Source organism: Equus quagga, chromosome 1, assembly GCF_021613505.1.
Source record: "Equus quagga isolate Etosha38 chromosome 1, UCLA_HA_Equagga_1.0, whole genome shotgun sequence".
NCBI lineage: Eukaryota > Metazoa > Chordata > Mammalia > Perissodactyla > Equidae > Equus > Equus quagga.
The window spans coordinates 95,827,007-95,845,653 of NC_060267.1; the positions used below are offsets into that span (position 1 = coordinate 95,827,007).

Below are 18,647 nucleotides of genomic sequence, written 5' to 3' on the forward strand. Positions count from 1 at the left end.
GTGTGTGAGGGTTCCATTTTCTCTACACCCTCTCCAACGTTTATTTTTAGTCTTAGTGGTTATAGCCATATTAACAGGCATAAGGTGGTATCTTACTGTAGTTCTGATTTGCATTTCCCTGATGATTAGTGATGTTGAACATCTTTTCATGTGCTTATTGGCCATCTGTCTGTCTTCTTTGGGAAAATGTCTGTTCATATCCTCTGCCCATTTTTTGATCAAGCTGTTTGTTTTTTTGTTGTTCAGCTGTGTGAGTTCCTTATATATTATGGAGATTAACCCCTTGTCGGATATGTGATTTGCAAATATTTTCTCCCAATTGGTGGATTGTCTTTTTGTTTTGATCCTAGTTATTTTTGCCTTGCAGAACCTCTTTAGTCTGATGAACTCCCACTTGTTCATTTTTTCTTTTGTTTCTGTTGTCTGAGGAGACATGGCATTTGAGAAGATCCTTTTAAGATCAATGTCAAAGAGTGTACTACCTATATTATCTTCCAGGAGTTTTATGGTTTCAGGACGTATCTTCAAGTCTTTGATCCATTTTGAGTTTATTTTTGTGCATGGCATGAGATAATGGTCTACTTTCGTTCTTTTGCATGTGGCTCTCCAAATTTCCCTACACCATTTATTGAAGAGACTATCTTTTCTCCATTGTGTGTTCTTGGCATCTGTGTCGAAGATTAGGTGTGCATAGATGTGCAGTTTTATTTCTGGGCTTTCAGTTCTGTTCCATTGATCTATGCACCTGTTTTTGTACCAGTACCATGCTGTTTTGATCATTATGGCTTTATAGTACATTTTGAAGTCAGGGATTGCGATGCCTCCAGCTTTCTTCTTTTTTCTCAGGATTGCTTTAGCAATTTGGTGTCTTTGGTTGCCCCATAGGAATTTTAGGATTCTTTGTTCTAGGTCCGTGAAAAATGTCATCGGGATTCTGATAGGGATTGCACTGAATCTGTAGATTGCTTTGGGTAATATGGACATTTTAACTATGTTTATTCTTCCAATCCCTGTGCATGAAATATCTTTCCATTTCTTTATTTCACCATCTATTTCTTTCAATAATGTCTTATAGTTTTCATTATATAAGTCCTTCACCTCCTTGGTTAAATTTATTCCTAGGTACTTTATTCTTTTAGTTGTGGTTGTAAATGGAATTGTATTCTTGAGTTCTCTTTCTGTGAGTTCATTATGAGAGTATAGAAATGCGACTGATTTTTGTAAGTTGATTTTGTACCCTGCAACTTTACTGTAGTTCTTAATTATTTCTAATAGTTTGCCGATGGATTCTTTGGGGTTTTCTATATATAAGATCATGTCATCTACAAATAGTGAGAGTTTCACTTCTTCCCTCCTTATTTGGATTCCTTTTATTCCTTTCTCTTGTGTAATTCTCTGGCCAGGACCTCCAGTACTATGTTGAATAAGAGTGGTGATAGTGGGCATCCTTGTCTTGTTCCTGTTCTCAGAGGGATGGTGTTCAGTTTTTCCCCACTGAGTATGATGTTGGCTGTGGGTTTGTCATATATGGCCTTTATTATGTTGAGGTACTTTCCTATACCCATTTTGTTAAGAGTTTTTATTGTAAACGGCTGTTGGATCTTGTCAAATGCTTTCTCTGCACCTATTGAGATGAACATGTGGTTTTTATTCCTCAGTTTGTTGATGTGGTGTATCACATTGATTGATTTGCGGATGTTGAGCTGTCCGTGTCCCTGGTATAAATCCCACTTGATCATGATGTCTGATCTTTTTGATGTATTGCTGTATCTGGTTGCCAATATTTTGTTGAGGATTTTTGCGTCTGTTCATCAGCGATATCGGCCTGTAGTTCTCCTTCTTTGTGTGGTCCTTGTCAGGCTTTGGTATCAGAGTGATGTTGGCCTTGTAGAATGTGTTAGAAAGTGTTGAGTTGGATATTTCTTGGAGACTCTCTTCATTTGTTTTTAGTCTTAGTCTTCTCTCCTCCTCTATCTGGAGCATTTCAATATGTCTGTCCTCAGTCATGCTGATTCGCTCCTCTATGATGTCCACTCGAGTTTTCAGGGAATCCGCTTTTTTTTTTTTAAGGATTGGCATCTGGGCTAGCAAATGTTGCCCATCTTTTTTTTTAGTTTTTTTTTTTCTGCTTTATCTCCCCAAACCCCCCCGTAGACAGTTGTATATCTTAGTTGCAGGTCCTTCTAGTTGTGGGATGTGGGACGCTGCCTCAGTGTGGCCTGACGAGCAGTGCCATGTCCACGCCCAGGATCCGAACCCTGGGCCGCCGCAGCGGAGCGTGCGAACTTAACCACTTGGCCACGGAGCTGGCCCCAGGGAATCCATATTTTGTCTTATCTCATTGATTGTGTCTTTCATCTCTAATACGTCTGATTGAGTCTTCTTTATAGTTTCAATCTCTTTTGCGAAGTAGCTCCTGAACTCATTGAATTTTCTCTGTGTTCTCTCTTATCTTGTTGAGTTTTTTGATGATAGCTATTTTGAATTCTCTGTCACTTAGATTACATATTTCTGTGTCCTCAGGACTGATTTCGGGGTATTTGTCGTTTTCTCTCTGGTCTGGAGATTTAATATAATTTTTGATACTGCTGGAGGGCGTGGCTCTGTTTTTGTGTATCGTGGTGTTATTTGGTTGTAGTTACCACCTATCGCCACTGGGTGGGGGTCAAGAGCCGCGTAATCTGAGCCCTCTGTGATCTGGGATCCCAGGGGCTGGAGCCTGTGCTGGGCGGGTGGGGGGAGGGGCACTTTCTTCTGCATGCTCTCGGGGTTTTCTCCCTCTGTCCCCGCTGTCTGCTCCCCTGGGGTTTTGGCTTGATGAGGTCACCCCCATGTTAGCTTTCACCTTGGGAGGGGCTTTCCTCTAGGCTGCGAGGGCCCTTGGGGATCTTTGATGCTCCCGCAAACAAGCATCCCCTCCCTGTCCTTTCCTCCTGGAGGCTGCGCGCAGTCCCAGATCACAGTCTTTTGGGGGAGGGAGTGGAGTTTTTTCTTACCCCATTCCACCTCCTCCAGGGGGGCCCCAGCCTCTCCGCCCTCTGACATGTGTGGGTCTCTCAGACGTCTCTTGTGTTATGTGGACACTCTGTTGGCGTGCGGATGTCTTTTTCATTGTGTGGTGGAGCAGAGAGATCACTGGAGAACTCACTCCACCATGATGCTGACGTCACTCCCCTGACTTTTTTACTTTCGAATAAAAGCTGGTAACACAGGCAGACCTTGTTTCAGAAGCCCAGGTTGTACCTCAGCCGTGGGGAATTGGGGGGTGGACAAAAGGCCTCTCCCTGAAACGGGCCAGGGAAGTGGGGTTTGGCTCAAGGGCGGGCAGCTCTCACGGTGGCCAGCTGGGCCTGCCAGGTGGGCGGTGGGCAGTTGGCGAGTGCCCCTGCTGCCGCCTGGAGCCTGCTCAGCCCGGAAGGCACCCCCCTTTAGGAGATGCCGGGTGTGCTTCCTGCTTGCAGTTGTTTTCCGTGCTGTGGACTAGAAACGGATCAACTGAATGAAACAATCCATGCTTCCAGACCACTACATTTTACTGTATTTTTGTTTAAAAAAGAATACATGCATTGCAATTATCAAACGTGTAAACGGTTCAGACACACATGGTGAGAGCTGAAAGCCGCCACACCCGCTGCCCTGCACAGACAGGTCGCTGCTCACGGGTCCAGACTCCCAGGGGTCTGCAGACATGGACGCCACACTCAGGGGAGACTCAGTGTGAGCAGGCGTTCCTCCTGAGCCCCGGGTCCGCAGTCCATGTGCACGCCTGCCCTCGTGGAGCCTACGGAGTTTGTAAGTAGAAGGACCATATTCACTGACCTAAGATGTCAATTTTAAGATGCTCCATTATTTTGTGCCACCGAGAAACAGAGATTATGCCAATGAGTCTGTGCCATGCCACTGATGTTAAGATGTTCTGATTTCACAGATGTTTAGGTGTGTGTCGGGAGGTCCAGAGAGTACATCTCGGGCCCAACAAAGTCTGGGGGGCAGGGTGCTATGCAAGGAAACTCATCTCCACCCACCTGGGGTGGGTCCCCTCTGGGGCGGCCAGGGATCCTTCCCAGGGACTCAGGAGAGGAGTCCGCAGCCCTGGGGTGTCAGCACAGGAAGAGGGGCGATTGGGCCTCGTCCTGGGCCCTCTGCTCCTGCCTCCAGCTCAGGGCCTGCGCCTCCTGGCATGGTGGCCTCATGGAGTCCTGGGGCATCCAGGCTGTGGGACGGTTGCCTGCCTGGCGGGAGTGCCTCCTCTGAATATTAGGGTGAGTCGTCTTTTCAAATGTTTGTCGATTCTGTTCAGTTCTTTTGCTTGTTTTTAAGTGGGTTGCTTTAATTGGGCGGTCCTTTTCTTATTGCTTCATAGAACTTCTTTAAATAATTTAGACAAGATTCTTTGATTGAGTGGCACATACGCAAAGTTGTGGCTGCTTTGTGCTGTTACTGTCCGTCTTTGGAACTACATCTCAGTACTTTTTTTTTTTTTTTTTTGAGGAAGATTAGCCCTGAGCTAACTACTGCCAATCCTCCTCTTTTTGCTGAGGAAGACTGGCCCTGAGCTAACATCCATGCCCATCTTCCTCTACTTTATATGTGGGATGCCTACCACAGCATGGCGTGCCAAGCGGTGCCATGTCCGTACCCGGGATCCGAACCGGTGAACCCTGGGCTGCTGAAGCGGAACGTGCTCACTTAACTGCTGCGCCACCGGGCTGGCCCCAACATCTCAGTGCTTTTAATTGGCCTTTCCCTGCTTACAGGCATAGTGGAGCACATTTCCATCTCCTTATTGGTCATTTGGGTCTTCCTCTTTTGTGAAATGTCTCTTCAACTGTTTTGTCTCTTTTTTGACTGGATTGTCTGTCTTTTTCTAATTTATAGAAGATAAGTTTTTCAAAGATAATGAATATACGGAAGATAATATAAATATCCCATTCTGTGGCTTTTCACACTCTCTTTTTTTTTGATGAGGAATATTGTCGCTGAGCTAACATCTGTGCCAATCTTCCTGTGTTTTATGTGGGACACCGCCTCAGATGAGTGGTGCTAGGTCTGCGCCCGGGATCCGAACCTGTGAACCCTGGGCTGCTGAATCAGAGCATGCGAACTTAACCACTATGCCACTGGGCCAGCTCCCTCATTTTCTTTTTGGTGTTATGATAAACAGAAGTTCTTAAGATTTATTTGGTCCACTTAATGTTCTTACTAGAGCTACCACAAGGTCATGAGGGAGTTTTGAGGTGAACTTCTGGAGCCTTTGTAGTTTGGGCCTTTGTGCACCTAGAGCTGGCTTTTATGGGTTGTGTGTGAAGTAGAAGCCCATAGCATCTTTCTGTGTGGCTATCCACTGATCCCAGGGCTGTCTTGGGAAATACCACCCTCTCCCCACCGTGGTTGTGTTTCTGTGCTCTCTTCGGGCCTGTTGGTCAGTGTGGGAGGCAGAGTAATGACCCCCAAGACGTCCACGTCCTCCTCTCCAGAGCCCATGATATGTGTGGTTGATGGCAAGGGGGCATGGAGGTTGCAGAGGGAATTAAGCTTGCTCCTCAGCCGACCGTGACATGGGAGGTGATCCTGGCTTATGCAGGTGAGCCCAGTGTGATCACAGGGGTCCTGGAAAGTGTAAGAGGAAGGCCGAGGAGTGGGTCAGAGAAGGAGCTGGGGCGGCCGAGGAAAGGCACAGAGAGATGCAGCGTTGCTGCTCGGAAGATGGAGGAAGGAGCCGAGGAGTGGGGGCGGCCTCCGGGAGCTGGGCAAGGCCAGGGCATGGCTTCTCCGTGGAGCCTCCAGACCTTGATCTTATCTCTTTGAGGTCCGTGTTGGACTTCTGATCTGCAGAACTGTTAAGATAGTAGATCTGTGGTGTTTGAAGCCGCGAAGTTTGCGGTTTACAGAGGCAGCAGCAAACGCATGTCGTCCGCATGTCCATCTCTGCAACGCCTGGGCATGGCCTCCTCCCTGCAGCCTGGTGACAGGTCCTGGCGTTTGGGAGACCCACTGCTCCTCTCAGGGGTGTCTTAAATATTTCGCATGTCACCACCTGCACCATGCTCCCAAAATTGTCCTCAGAGAGAAATTTGCAGTCTTGGATGTACTTGTTAAAAATTAGGAAACTGAAAAAAATGAAATGAGCTTTCAGCCAAGGAGGCTAAAATAATAATAAAAATGAAAGTAGAAGGAAGAATTTCGAAATGAGAAAGCTGACATTTATGAAACAGAAAACAACACAGGGGAGCTGCTCCGTGAAACCGTCGTGTTACTCTGCGCAAACCCGGCCACAGTCGCGCACGGACAGAAGGCCACGTCCAGGTCGTTGCGGTGAACTCGTGTGCACAGGCTGGCACAGGTACTAAAGGGAATCCCGCGGGGTTTGGGGCGACTGAAACCTGCTCAACAGCATTCCACCAGGAATAAAAGCTGCAGTCTGAGAAAACTATCTGTGCCGTTCACAGCAGTCATGTAAAAAGGAAAAACCGTATGTAAAAAAGTCAGTAACATTCAATATGCATTGGTGATTAAAAAAAAGTTTTGTAAACTAAAAAAAGTTAACATTCAATATGTATTCATGATAAATTTGCAATTATAACTCACTCGGTAGCAAACTCCACATTTCACAGTGAACCCTAGAAGGATTCCGAGTTAAGTCAGGACGGAGGCCGGGCTGCCGGCAGTCACAGCACCTGGTCAGGTTTTACTGGTGTCTGAGCCATTGTAACAAGACTGGGAGAGAAGGAAAAGCCCAAATGGTCGTTATTTGCAGAAATATGAAAGCTTCCTAGACAAACAGGAACAGGTGACAAGTATCAGAGTGCAGAGCGGTGGCCGGGTGACAGACCAACAAGGAAGCAGAGGGTTTCTGGGCCCACTCGTGGCCAGTTGCGTCAGGAAACGCACCGGGTGAAGTGGTCACAGGAGAGCCCAGGAACAAATGTGCAGGAAGCTCACGGTCACCCAGGATGCCCCTGGAGGTGTGAGTAAGAGCCAAAGCCCCTGAGACGCCAGCTCCTCTCAGGAGTCTGCAGCTGGAACGCAGCCCCGAGCAAGACACCTCGAAGACTGTCTTGGTTTGATCAGCTGGGTTTGGATTTGGGCCTGAGGATGAGCCAGCCCTGAATTGGGTGCCTGCTGTCGCCCTGTCTTCTGGGCTTGGAGAAGGGCTTTGAGGCCCCTGTGTGCTTGGCTCTGTGTGGCCTGCGGCTCCTCCGTCCACCTCAGCCCCTTTCGCTGAGGACCCTGGCTCAGCACCAGCTCTCAGGGAGGACCCCCGAGCCCATATGTACAGCAGGGAACCAGCCACCTCAGAGCCCGAGGCGGGTGATGACCCCCCCATGTGCCCCTCTGTCCTGGACTCCGGGAGCTGTAGGCCTGAAGGTCCAGGGCCCTGAGATGGGACAGAAGAGGGGGCTGTGGCAGATGCCCAGAGCAAGTTTGGAGCCCGCGATGTCTCAGGGGGCTGTGGCCTGGGTCCCTGGGTCGAGGACAGGGCAGCAGGAGAGCAGCATGGGTGGGCTCTCCCCCCACAACCACAGCGAGACCCTGGAGGCATGATGCTGGCTGTCATGAGGTCCTCTGCCTGGGAGCCAGGTGCGCTGAAGACCTCCTGGGGACACCCCCTCCCCCAACAAAGAGCCGCTCCAGGTAATGGGGGTCCTCACCAGAGAAGGGACCAGTGGGGCTGGGTGGTCCCTTGGAGGTGATCAGGGCCAGAATGGGGTGCTGCTGAGAACACAAGTTACTCACTTGGGCTCCAGTCACCTAGACTTTGGGGGGCTGGTGTGGACGTGTCTCGGGCAGGGATGCTTTCTCCATCAAAAACACGTCTTGCTCCCCCGCCCACACCGAGTCTTCCAAGGGATGAAACTGCAGCCCGAGGCTCTAGCCTCCTGGGGGGCAGCGGGCCGACTGTGGGACCGGGGGCAGTGCTGCAGCCTCAGGGCCTGACCGGCTGGGGGACCGCCAGAAGGCCTGGCACAGCCCGTGAAGGCTCCATGCTGCACATTTTGCCCAAGTGTCTGGGCAGGGGCTGGCCCTGGGGTGATGGGGACCCCAGGCTGGTTCCCAGGCCTCTGGCCATCACACCCCTGGGCACCTTCCTGGGCTGGGTCTTAGAACACTGTGATGAGACCCTCAGAGGAGGAGGTGGCCCCCGCCACTGCCTCCCTCCATGGCCTCGGAGGGCCAGAACCCTTGGGCTCTGTGCGCTGTGCCTGATACATACACTTGCAACACTCACACGTGTGCACTCTCATGCTTGCACATGCGCACACTCACACTGCACCCCCGGTGGCAACCGCACGCCCCTGAAAGGCCGCCTGGTCACCCAGCCCCACTAGGCTCCACATCCGTGGCACTGGGGCTGGGGGTCGCCCTGCTCTCGCAGGCCCTCCCTGAGGCTCTTAGGATGGGGCATCCACAGGGAACACAGTCCCTGATAACCGGGGGCCTGTCTCTGACAGATGGTCTGCCTCAGAGTTTTTGCTGCTCCTGCGTCTTTCAAGGAGGGGCCCGAGTCCAAGCCCCCAGCTGCTAACCACAAAGAGACAGTCCCGGCCGCGAGTGGGTGGGGTCTCTGGGGCCTGCGGGGACGTCGCTGCCCAACGGGGCTGGGGCTCTTGAGCCTTGTCTCCAGTGGAGGCAGAGCTGCCAGGAAGGGCGTTTCTCTGAGGAGACGAGGCACCCGCAAGCCTGGTCCATGCCTCCTGGGTCCAGCGGGCCTCCTGGAGCCTACAGGGATGTGCCAGGTGGGGGCCTGGAGGTCCCCCCACTGCAGAGGGTGTTGGGCCCACCGCTTCTGGGAGCCGGAGACCCCAGGGGCCGCCTGTGCGGGCTGTGCAAGCTGCCCCTGCTCCAGGCAGGTGCCCCTGCAGGGCGTCACGGGCATGGATGGTCATTCCCCTAAGGACCCCCAGGCTCTGGGCCAGGCCTGGGGCTGTCAGTCCAGACCCGCTGGTGTCTTTCCCGGCTGAGCGCTGTACGACCAGGGCGGGGTGGAAGGTGCCTGAGATGCTGTGGGCTCTGCGGACATGCTGCAGGGCCTGTGTCTGGCTGGAGGCCTTGCTCTGGGGTGTCCCTGAGGCCCCCAAGACCACCCTGCTGGTTCCTCAAGCTCCTGCTGACCTTGCTGGGGACGAAGGTGGCTCTGGCAAGGTGGCTACCCAGGGGACCAGGGATGCCAGGAGGCACTCCCCCAGCCCCAGCCGAGCCCCTAGTCCCCAGGCAGGCCAGCTGAGGTCCTGGACTTGGAGTGGCTCATGGCCACCGCCTGGGACCACAGACCTCAGCGTGCATCGAACCCTCATGACTGTTGGATCCCCGCCTGCCCTCAGCAGCCTCTTCCCCCAGGTGCCCTCCACCTGAGGCCCTGCCCCGCCTGTGGGAAGCATTCGCCACCAGTTTCACCGGAAAGTGCTGCGGCTCCCAGCACAGAGGGCCCCTTCACAGCGCGTGCAGTGTACGAGAGTCCTGCTTGCGCTCCCAGGAGGAAAGGGCACCTTCAAGACTGTCAGGGTTGGACCAGGGTTAGGATGGGGTCCGACAACATGGGCGGGGAGGCCTGCCTCTGTGGTTCTGTGGAGGCCAGAGGAAGGCCTGGCTATGGCTTCGAGTGTGACCTGGGACTAGAATCCTGCTACCCAAACCCGTGTCCCCAAGTCGGGGGGCCCATGGGCCAGCGTTCCTCCTGTGCCCTGGCCACGGGGCTCGTGTGTCTCTCGCTAGTTTGGGGCCTTGCTTCTCTGTCCACTCCGTGGGCCTGTCTGGCAAGCTCCGTGGGGGTCTGCTGCCCCCTGCCTGACCTTAGTCTCTCCGTTTCTCTGCCTCTGTGGCTTCAGGAAGTGTCCTGTGTGCCTCCACCCCCTTCCTCTCCCAGCTCGTCAGTCACGCTGCTTTCTGAGACTTTCTGGTGCCTGGAGTTCGCGGTGTGTAAACACCTGAGCCTCCTCCCAGGCGCGGTGCCTTGAAGCCCAGCGTTCCTGCCACCCCCTCCCACACCCCCCCTCCCCCACCCGCCGCCCCGAGAGCATCGCTGTCGTTCATTTCACTGACGTGTAAGCTAGAAGCGTCCGACGCATTGTTGGTATTTTGAGCAAACAGTTTTCTATTAGTTTAGGAATAAAGAAAATAGAAGTTTCATATGTTTGAAATTTTCTGTCTGAGAACTTCTGCCACAAAACACTGAGACTCATCTTTGCCCGTTCAAGGTAGCACTGACCCCGGCACTCAGCGCCTCAGCCTTTGCTCAGACCCCTTTCTTCCGTCCCGTCTGGAGGCAAAACTCGCTCCCCCCCCCCCCCCCCCCCCCCACCCCCGGTCCTGTCAATCCCAAACTGAAGTCAGGTGACGTCCCGGGATGCCTCTCTGATGCTGTCGTCCCAGCTTGGGATTCGAGGGGCTGCAGCCCACCTAGATGGAGCCCCGGCCCAGCGGCAGGTGGGGCCCCTCCCTCAGGGAGCTGGGGTGTGGGTGCCCGCAGAGGAGAGATGTCCCTGCTGCGGGGTGATGGCAGAGGAGGGGCCCTCACTGGCAGGACCCTGGGAGCCACTGACACCCCACTGGGACGGGCCCTGGTCCCCAGAGGCCACCCTGGCCCACGTCGACAGCCTGTCACTCCAAGGGCCCTGGGGTTTCCCCACTTTGATCAGCAGCCCCTTCCTGACCACCATGGCTAGCCTGTCCCCAACGCCCCACACCAAGTGCTTGTAGACACGCTTTTTCTCAGTGGGAGGGTCCCAGGTGGCCAGGTCAGGGGACGAACTGGACCTGTGGCCAGGGCGCTGGAAGGAGAGGGGGACCCCTGGGTCATGTCCCTCCCTCAGGGAGGCCCCTCTACCAGCTGCCGTCGTCCCATGCCACCCTGCCCTGGCAGCTGCATGGATCCCTCCCCTTCCAGCCTTGGGGTACTCAAGAGCTCCCCCACAAAACGAACCCGAGAGACTTTGTGCTGGCGTGGTGCACACATCCCCTGGGGCAGCCCTGCCCCTAATGCAGGGCCCCCGACAGCTGGTGGTGTCAGGGAGTTGCATGCACGCACACGAGTGCGCATGACTCTGGGCAGGGCCTGGGGTCTCCATGCCCACCCCAGGGGCACGTCCGGGCTCCAGGGCTGAGGCAGCTTGCCAGGGAGCCCTCCTGGACTCCCCGACCCCCGACAGCCATGCTTCCCTGCCACCAGGACCCAATCACCAGACGGCCACCTAGGACTTGCTTCCCCATTCCAGGAGGGCCCTGCTATCAGGTGTGCCCAAACCAGTGGCTTTTCTCGGCGCACCAGGGGCTTGCCCATGTGGGGTTAGAGGGTGGTGTTTCTAACCCTTGAAATGGGTCAAACAGGAGGGGTGTACCCAGGCCTGGAGTGTGAAGCTGTACAGGGGCTGCCTTATAACCAATGCTCGTGTCTGCAGGATGCATCTATTTAATAGAAGGTCCCAATGCTGACCGTGCAAAACCTGTCACAAACAGTCATAGAGGAACCAGGGCAGCAGTCTGAATGGCTGGCCTCCCAGAACCCCTTTTGTGCCGAGGAGACAAATCTCCGATCCAGAGATGTGGGCCAGCGCGTCAGCTTGGGGCTGGCTTCAGGTCGGGGTCAAAGGGGTGTCCAATGGTCCATGGAAATGCACCGTCCTCTGCCTGACGCCCCGCCAATGCCGCAGCTGCAGAAGTTCAGTGTAAAAACAGAGGAAATGACATCTGATTCTTTCCCACAGGGTCACTGGCTGTGAGAATGCTGACATGTCACAGGGCCCCCGGGGGTCTTGTGGCAGCCTCATGCCCTCCTCACAGGCCGGGGCTGCCAAGGCACACTTCCAGCCCTCGGCCCCAGCGAGTGGCCTTGCCTTGCCTTCCGGAAGGTGTTCTCCCGCCGTGCGGCTCTGGAGAGCTTACCAGCATAGGTTCCCCTCACAGCTCACAGCTGTGTGCCCAGGGCCAGCTGGGACCCACGAGAGCCGTGGGCACGGCCTGACTCAAGTTAGACACGAGGGCATGGCAGTGAAAGCACGGGCTCCAAGAGTCGCCAGATGCCACGTGTCCCCACTCCCCACATGAGCTGGGTGTGTCTGTGTGCATGTGCATGTTGGGGCCCAGGACTCTGGCCCAGGGCTTGTCCCCTCCCCATGCAGCCCTCCCTCCACCTCAGCCAGACCTGGTCACGAGTTGCGGTACATATGTGTAAAGAGACATAGATTGTATAGATTTGTAAAAAACAGGTTAAAAAAGGCTTCCTGCCAGTGGTGCTCGGTCTCCTCTCTCTGTCAAGTTTCGGGAGCAGCTTTGCCCAGGGTGGGGGGGCCGGGCCAGCGCTGCAGGGAGGGCCAGGCTGGCGTGAGGGCCCTGCAGGCTCCATGCATCACGCCGCATGCCGGCGGGGGCGGGCACGAGGTCTGCTCCAGGGTGGGGGCTCCGTGCAGGGCTGGCTCAGAGCTGCGTCTCGTCTCGGGTCTCAGGGTTGCAGGAGGCCAGCTTGTTGCTGCAGCTGTTCTTCCAGCTCTGGGAGCTGCTGGCCACGTGGGCCAGGGGGTCGGAGCGGATGAGATACCTGTGGGGGGGTAGGAGGAGTCTGGATGCTGCCCTCCCACCCAGGGAGGCCAACGAGTGGGCCTGGCTGGGACGCCCAGCGAGGCTGTGCACCGTCTATACAAGGAGCGGTGGACGGGCCGGTGTCCGCGCTGCTTGGGGACACGGTACTTACACGATGTCGTTGGGCTCCAGCCTCGTGTCAGGTGGGGGGTTGATGAGAACGTAGGAGAGGGTGTTCTGGTGGTCATTCATCTCATCTGCAAAGGAGACAGGGCCCCAGTGGGTGGTTACCACTCAGACCCCGCTCCCCTCCGCTTTGCCAGCCTGCCAGCCCGGAGGAGCCGAGAGCTCCGGTCCAGCTGCAGAATCTTCCCAGCCTTTCCGGCCATCCTGCCTGAGCCTCTTGTCCTGGGGAACCCATCCAGGGCTGGTCGTCCCTGACAGACACCTGCCCCGGGCCCCGCCCTGCACAGGCAGGGATCAGCCACGAGGCGCAGGGCACTGGCTCCGACCCACACCCCGGGCAGCTTGCTCAGCCCCAGCAGCCTGAATCTTATGATGTGGTGGCCTTGAGCAGAGGCGTCGAGCACACCTGCACACACCTACCACCTGCATAAACCTGTGTACACCTGTGCACACCTATATTCAGTACACACACCTAGCCCAGCCCTCAGGCTCCCCGAGCCCCCAGAGCCCTGGGTCCCTGGCCTGGGCAGGCCACCTCTGCTCCCCTTACTCAGCCTTCTGCTTTGGACTCATGTCTTCCGTTTCCCAAAACCTCCTCCTGCGGCTGTCAGCCCAGAGGAGGGGTCCCTTTGGCACATGTAAGGCCTGTGCTGCTGCCCGTCACAAGAACAGCCCAGTGTCCAGCTCATGGAGTGGCCGGAATAGGTTCTGGAGAAACAGCGGTCATCTCACGGATGTCTCCCTGGCCAAATACAGGGATGGGGTTCGGCACCGTGCTGGTAGTGCCCCCGAGTTCACTGGCAGGGAAATGAATGGCTTGTGGCCTCAGCTAACCCATCAGATGATGTCAAAGGCACCTCCTGACCCAGTCTGGGGCATCAGGGGACAGCCCTCCAGAGGGGTGGCAGCTCTGGGTGCCTCTGCCCCTGGCTCCTCCCATTTCCTTTTCTCTGCACCATCCCCTCCTGTCAGGAGTGTCCTTGCCAAAGGAACAGAATTCTCTGTGAAGCTGCGGGTTGGCCAGCCCTCTGGGGGTGTGTCTTGTTTCTCTGAATGGGGAGTTCGGAGCCGAATCTGGTGTTGGATTCGGGATCCCCACAGAGGCAGGTCGAGCACAGCGTGCTTCTTGGGAGGCAGGCGGGGGGCACAGGCTGGGACTTGGGGGACCAGTGGACATGCGCAGACCCTCTGGCAGTCACCTGGTGCCAGTCTCTATGTCCGCATCCAGGACGTGAGGGTGAGCTGCTCTGCCCTTTGGCCACAGCTATCCTGGCTCTTTTACCCAAACCCGTGGCTGAGACCCTTAGATGGAAGCGGCTGGCCCCCGACCCGGTGGCCCTTGCCGGAGGCTGTGCAGAAGGTGCACCACCCAGCCCCTGGCACCCGGCATGCATTTCCGGGGTGGGCAGCAGGGAGGAGGGGCACAGGGAGCGCACAGAGGCAGTGGCAGGTGACGCAGGCAGGAGAGAGAGGCAGCTCTCGAAGGCTCCTGGGGCCCCCACACTCCTGACCATAGCCGCCAGCAGGGTGGCCATCCTGAGACACAGCCAGTCCGGACAATGCCCATGGAGAGGCTGTCATCAGGCCAGGGCCCTCCCCACCCAGCCTGGGCCCCTGCTTCTCCCTCTGGGGGGACTGACCACGGGTGTTCCCGAGACTAGCAGAGCTTGGCCTGAGCCAGGCCCAGCTTTGTGCTCCTGGGGGCTGGACTGAGAGGTGCTGGTCAGTCACAGGGCACTGACCCCGTTTCCCCAGGACGGGCCAGCTTCGCCATGACTGCTGTGTTCTGATGAGGGCCCAGGCTTGGGGCAGGGGCTGGCAATGGCTCTCCTGGCAGATGACCCAGGGCTATGCCACCTCACTCCAGCAAGTCTCCATGTCCCCCTGCCTGGTATTCCAGGACCCCATGGGGGCCCCCGCCTCCCCCCTGACCCTGCAGACCGGACTCCCAGCCCCACGGCCCTGGGTCCCATCCCCGCACCTACCAGAGCCTCAGCCTCCTCTACGAACTGGGGGAGCACCTCCCTCTGAGGGTGGCTGTGAGGAAGGGGTCGTGTCTGTGCATTGGGGCTGGGTCATCTCCTCCCTCATCTGCGTGCAGCTGCAGGCCCTGTGGGCCGGAGGGGCCTCGTGACGACACCCTCCCTGGGGGCACCGCCCTGCCGTCCTGGCTAGTGGGGTCACCTCCCCCCAGGATCACGCCTCTTCCCTGGTTTAATGTCCTGGCCCAGGCGCCTCTTGACGTCCACACAAGGGGGAGCTCGGGAAACACCACCCAGTGAGTGCTGGTGACTGTGCAGGCGAGGCCACCCCTGCTGGAACCTTGGCGGGAAGCAGGGGTGCAGCTGGGCACAGGGAGGGGGCGATGCAGCTGTCCCGTTCATGGAAGCTGCCAGACTCGGACCCGTGCTGGCTCGGGGGTCTTCCATGAACGCTGCTGCGGGTTGCGGGTAAGAAGAGCACAGGAACCGGAGAGATGCCAACACTTCACCTGCACAGGCCCAGCCAGGCTGCGAACCACGGAGGTTTCCATTCCCGGGCCTGGGTCTGCCCCGACACGGCTCCCAGCCAGCCACAGAAATGGTCCCACCTGAGTTAATGCCTGCCCAGGCCCAGGAGGCCCCATCAGCTGGGGTCACCCCTGAAGAAAGGGGCTGCTCCAGGGGGCCTGAGCATGCAGGCTCTGAGCTCCCCTGGGGCCGCGGGGAGCCCCCAGGGAAGGAAGAGGTCTCAGCAGCAGGGCCTGTGGCCTGGACTCTGCTCTGACCTCTGTCAGGGTCTCGGGGTGGGTCTGGGGACTGTGGGGCATCTTCTTGGAAGAAATGGGGTGCCCGGGCAGCACCTGAGCCCTAGATGAGAAATGCGGTGTGGACAGGCTTAGTCTCAACTGAAGAGAGAGACCCCCTCTGGAAGCCCCAGCAGGCAGTGATGTCACCATCCACCTGGCTCGGCCCATGAAGGCTCAGGGCGGAGCAGACTCCAGCTCCTGGGCTTCACCATGCTCCACCGTGCCGGGGTGCGGGACCCTGGCTGGGACCATCTGTCTGGATGCTTCCCGAGAGCTGGGTGGGCTCAGGGTCCTTGGGCATCTCAGGGGGCTGCTGCAGGCTGGATGGCCCGCCTGTGTGGTCAGGGCAGACCTGGACAGCAGGGCTTATCTCAAACAACAGACTAGAAGTACTGGGGCGAGCTGGAGCCACAGTGACAGTCTGGGTTCCAGCACACGCCACGTGCCTCCTCGGGGTCAGTCCCGTCATCAATAGAGGAGGAAGGTGTCAAAGTCCCCGTGATGGGGCAGTCTGAGAGCACGTGAGGCCCTGCCTGCAGGGACCCTCTCTCGTCTCCTGTCCTGTCTGCCTGCCTGGCCAGGGCAGGGCGGGCACCAGGCTGCCTGTCAGCGAAGGGTTGGCATGCCCCCTTAAGCGGCAGCCCAAGTCCGCCGGAGCAGAATTACCTTGCAAATATCCCAGGTTTACCCGATTCATGACATCACTGGCTGTTAAATTTGCTACATCCTCTACAGAACACACAGGAAGAGGGACAGACAGAAACAGAGAGAGAGAGAGAGGTCAGCAAGCAGCGCGCGGCAGCCGGCACAGCGGGGTGGGGGCAGCCAGCTGCACACGGGAGGCCGTCCACACCGGGACTGGCAGCAGCCAGCACTGGCCACCTGGGAAGTGAGTCTATCACTGAATGGAAGTCACTTCTTCTCTGCCAAGCTCGGGTGGGGCGGCGGGGGTCATGGAGGCCGAGGGGCACGCTGAGCGGCAGGTGCCAGCTCTGGGGGTCACCTGGCTGGAGTCTCCATCTGCCATACTTGCTGTGGGGCCATAAACGCTGGATACCCGACTCAGAGCCTCGGCATCAGTGCCCACTGGAAAGGGGGTGAGAGTACCCACCTGGGCAGGGACACCGGTGTGGTGGGAACAGGGCTGGGGTGGCTTTCGTGGGTCACCTGGCCCCAAGCCCCTGGCCTCTGAGCTCTCCTGAGGCCCAGGTATGCATGGCCAGCAGACGGTGTGGCCCAGGTGACCCCTGGGCAGCTCCTGGGAGAGCCCTGAGCCACCTGATCCCACTTGGAGGGGAGCTCCAGGACCCTGGCCCAGGCGACAGATGGCAGGAAGCAGGATGGGGAGAGCAGGCGCCCGCTGCAGGACAGAGCCAGGCCTGAGCGATGGGCAGAGGTCCCAAGATGGACCCAATGCAGGCCAGAGCCTTGACCCAGCCCAGGGTGTGGACGCGGCCAGACAGCAGTGGGGAGCTTGGGTCCCCTTCGGCCCCATCAACAGAGGCAGTCTCTAGAGTGAGGGAGGGGATGAGGTTCTCTCTTCTGAGCAGCCAGGGCACCCCAGGCCTGTTCTTGGTCAAGATAACAAACTCCTCCCCAAAACAAGCTACAGAGAGAAGGGAGCTGTGTGAATCCGCTGACAAAATGAATGCCTGGTGGGGGGTGTCACCATGAAGCAGCAGAAATGGGGTGGCCGTGGCCCAGAATGACAGTGGGTCCCACGTGGTCAATGGAGGAGTGTCCTGGTGCCGGGCCATTTGCCCAGCTGTCCTCCGACACGCCCCCTGCACTCTGTCTGCTGGGGGCTTTGGGGTCTCCCCGGACGTTCCTGATCCCAGCAGGACTGGCTGGAGGTGACCAGTCTGTCCCCAACCAAGCCTGTGCCCTGGGCTGTCAGGGAGCCCAGCCTGGCTCTCCCCACCCCACAGCCTCCTCCTCAGGAGCGCTGCGTGCCAGGCACAGCCAGCTCCAGCCCTCTTTTTACAGGTGGGGAAGCTGAGGCCCCAGAGTAGTAGTGGTGAGCCTTCCTTATGGGGTTGGCCACCAGTTCTGGGGGATCCTGCATCCTCCTCACACCAGAGGGGTTCTGCCCGGCCTCGTGGTGGGTGCCTGGAGCCGGGTGAGCGGAGGCCAGCAAGGCAGACGGAGAGGCGGACCGACGGGAGCCCCGGCGCCTGGGCGCGGCAGCCGCTGTGGCCGTGCTGGCCTGTGCGGGCGGTCCCGCGGGCCTTACCGTAGCCGGTGGTGGGCAGCCCCAGGTGCTTCATGCGGTTCTTGACCAGCTCGGAGAGCTCCTGCCGCTCGGAGCGCCGGTACAGGCTGAGCCGCTGCTGGCTGATCCACTCGGCGGCCGCCGCCTTGCCCGCGGGCTTGGGGCTCTTGCGGCTCAGCCTCCGCGCCCACTGCAGGCTCTTGCGCCGCAGCAGCGGGTGCTCGGCCGGGTCGCCGCCGCCCCCGTGCCGGCCGTGCGCGCTACCTCCGCCGGGGCCCGCCCGCGCGCCCCAGGGCCCCTTGGCTTCCCGCGTGTCCTCGCAGTCCTCCACGCTCACCGAGACCTGCGACTGCGAGGCGGGGGGTGAGGGCGGGGCGGGAGGGGCGTGGCCGGGAGGGAGGGAGGGCGGGGCGCGGGAGGGGGGGGAGGGAGGGCGGGGCGCGGGAGGGAGGGCGGGGCGCGGCAGGGGCCTTCGCCACAGAGGGACGGGGCGGGGTTGGGTTGAGAGAGGCGGGGCCAGGGCTAGAATGCAGAGTGTGGGGCCGGAGGCGTGGCCTATAGGGGCGTGGCCTGTAGGGTGGGGTGCAGGGGGCGGGGACGGGAGGGGCGTGGTCACGGAGGGGCGCGGTCGGGGCGGGGCTGGGGCGGGTCAGAGGCTGGGGCGACAGAACAGCCCACCCCCGCTGGGGGACTCTAGGGCCCAGGGACGCCAGTGTCCTTTCTCCAGCTGGGAGAGTTGGCCAGGCCGGAGCCCTCCTCTGGAGCCCCCACCGCCCACCTCGGCCCTGGATGCAGGTCCGTCCCCAAATTGCTGGGTGGGTGAGAGCAGCTCCCGCAACCTCTCTGGGCCCTCGTTTCTGTGGGTCCCATCCGGGCTCCTGCATGTCCTGACTTTGCCATGGGAGGGTCACCCCTCTCTGTGCCTCAGTTTCCCCATCTTGGGGGGAT

The 18,647-nt window shown here is 58.0% G+C and overlaps 1 protein-coding gene across 1 annotated transcript in view; it reads right to left on the minus strand.

Moving 5' to 3' along the window:
* Positions 1–10,383: 10,383 nt before the first annotated feature.
* The window catches only part of KCNT1 (potassium sodium-activated channel subfamily T member 1), a 71,977-nt gene continuing 63,713 nt past the window's right edge, over positions 10,384–18,647 (minus strand). Inside the window, exons 29-31 of the mRNA XM_046677910.1 lie at positions 17,721–18,048; positions 12,686–12,770; positions 10,384–12,532 (exon numbers count right to left, since the gene is read on the minus strand). Of these exons, the coding sequence (XP_046533866.1) occupies positions 12,412–12,532; positions 12,686–12,770; positions 17,721–18,048 (534 nt within the window). The 3' untranslated portion in view covers positions 10,384–12,411. The remainder of the gene's footprint in view (positions 12,533–12,685; positions 12,771–17,720; positions 18,049–18,647) is intronic.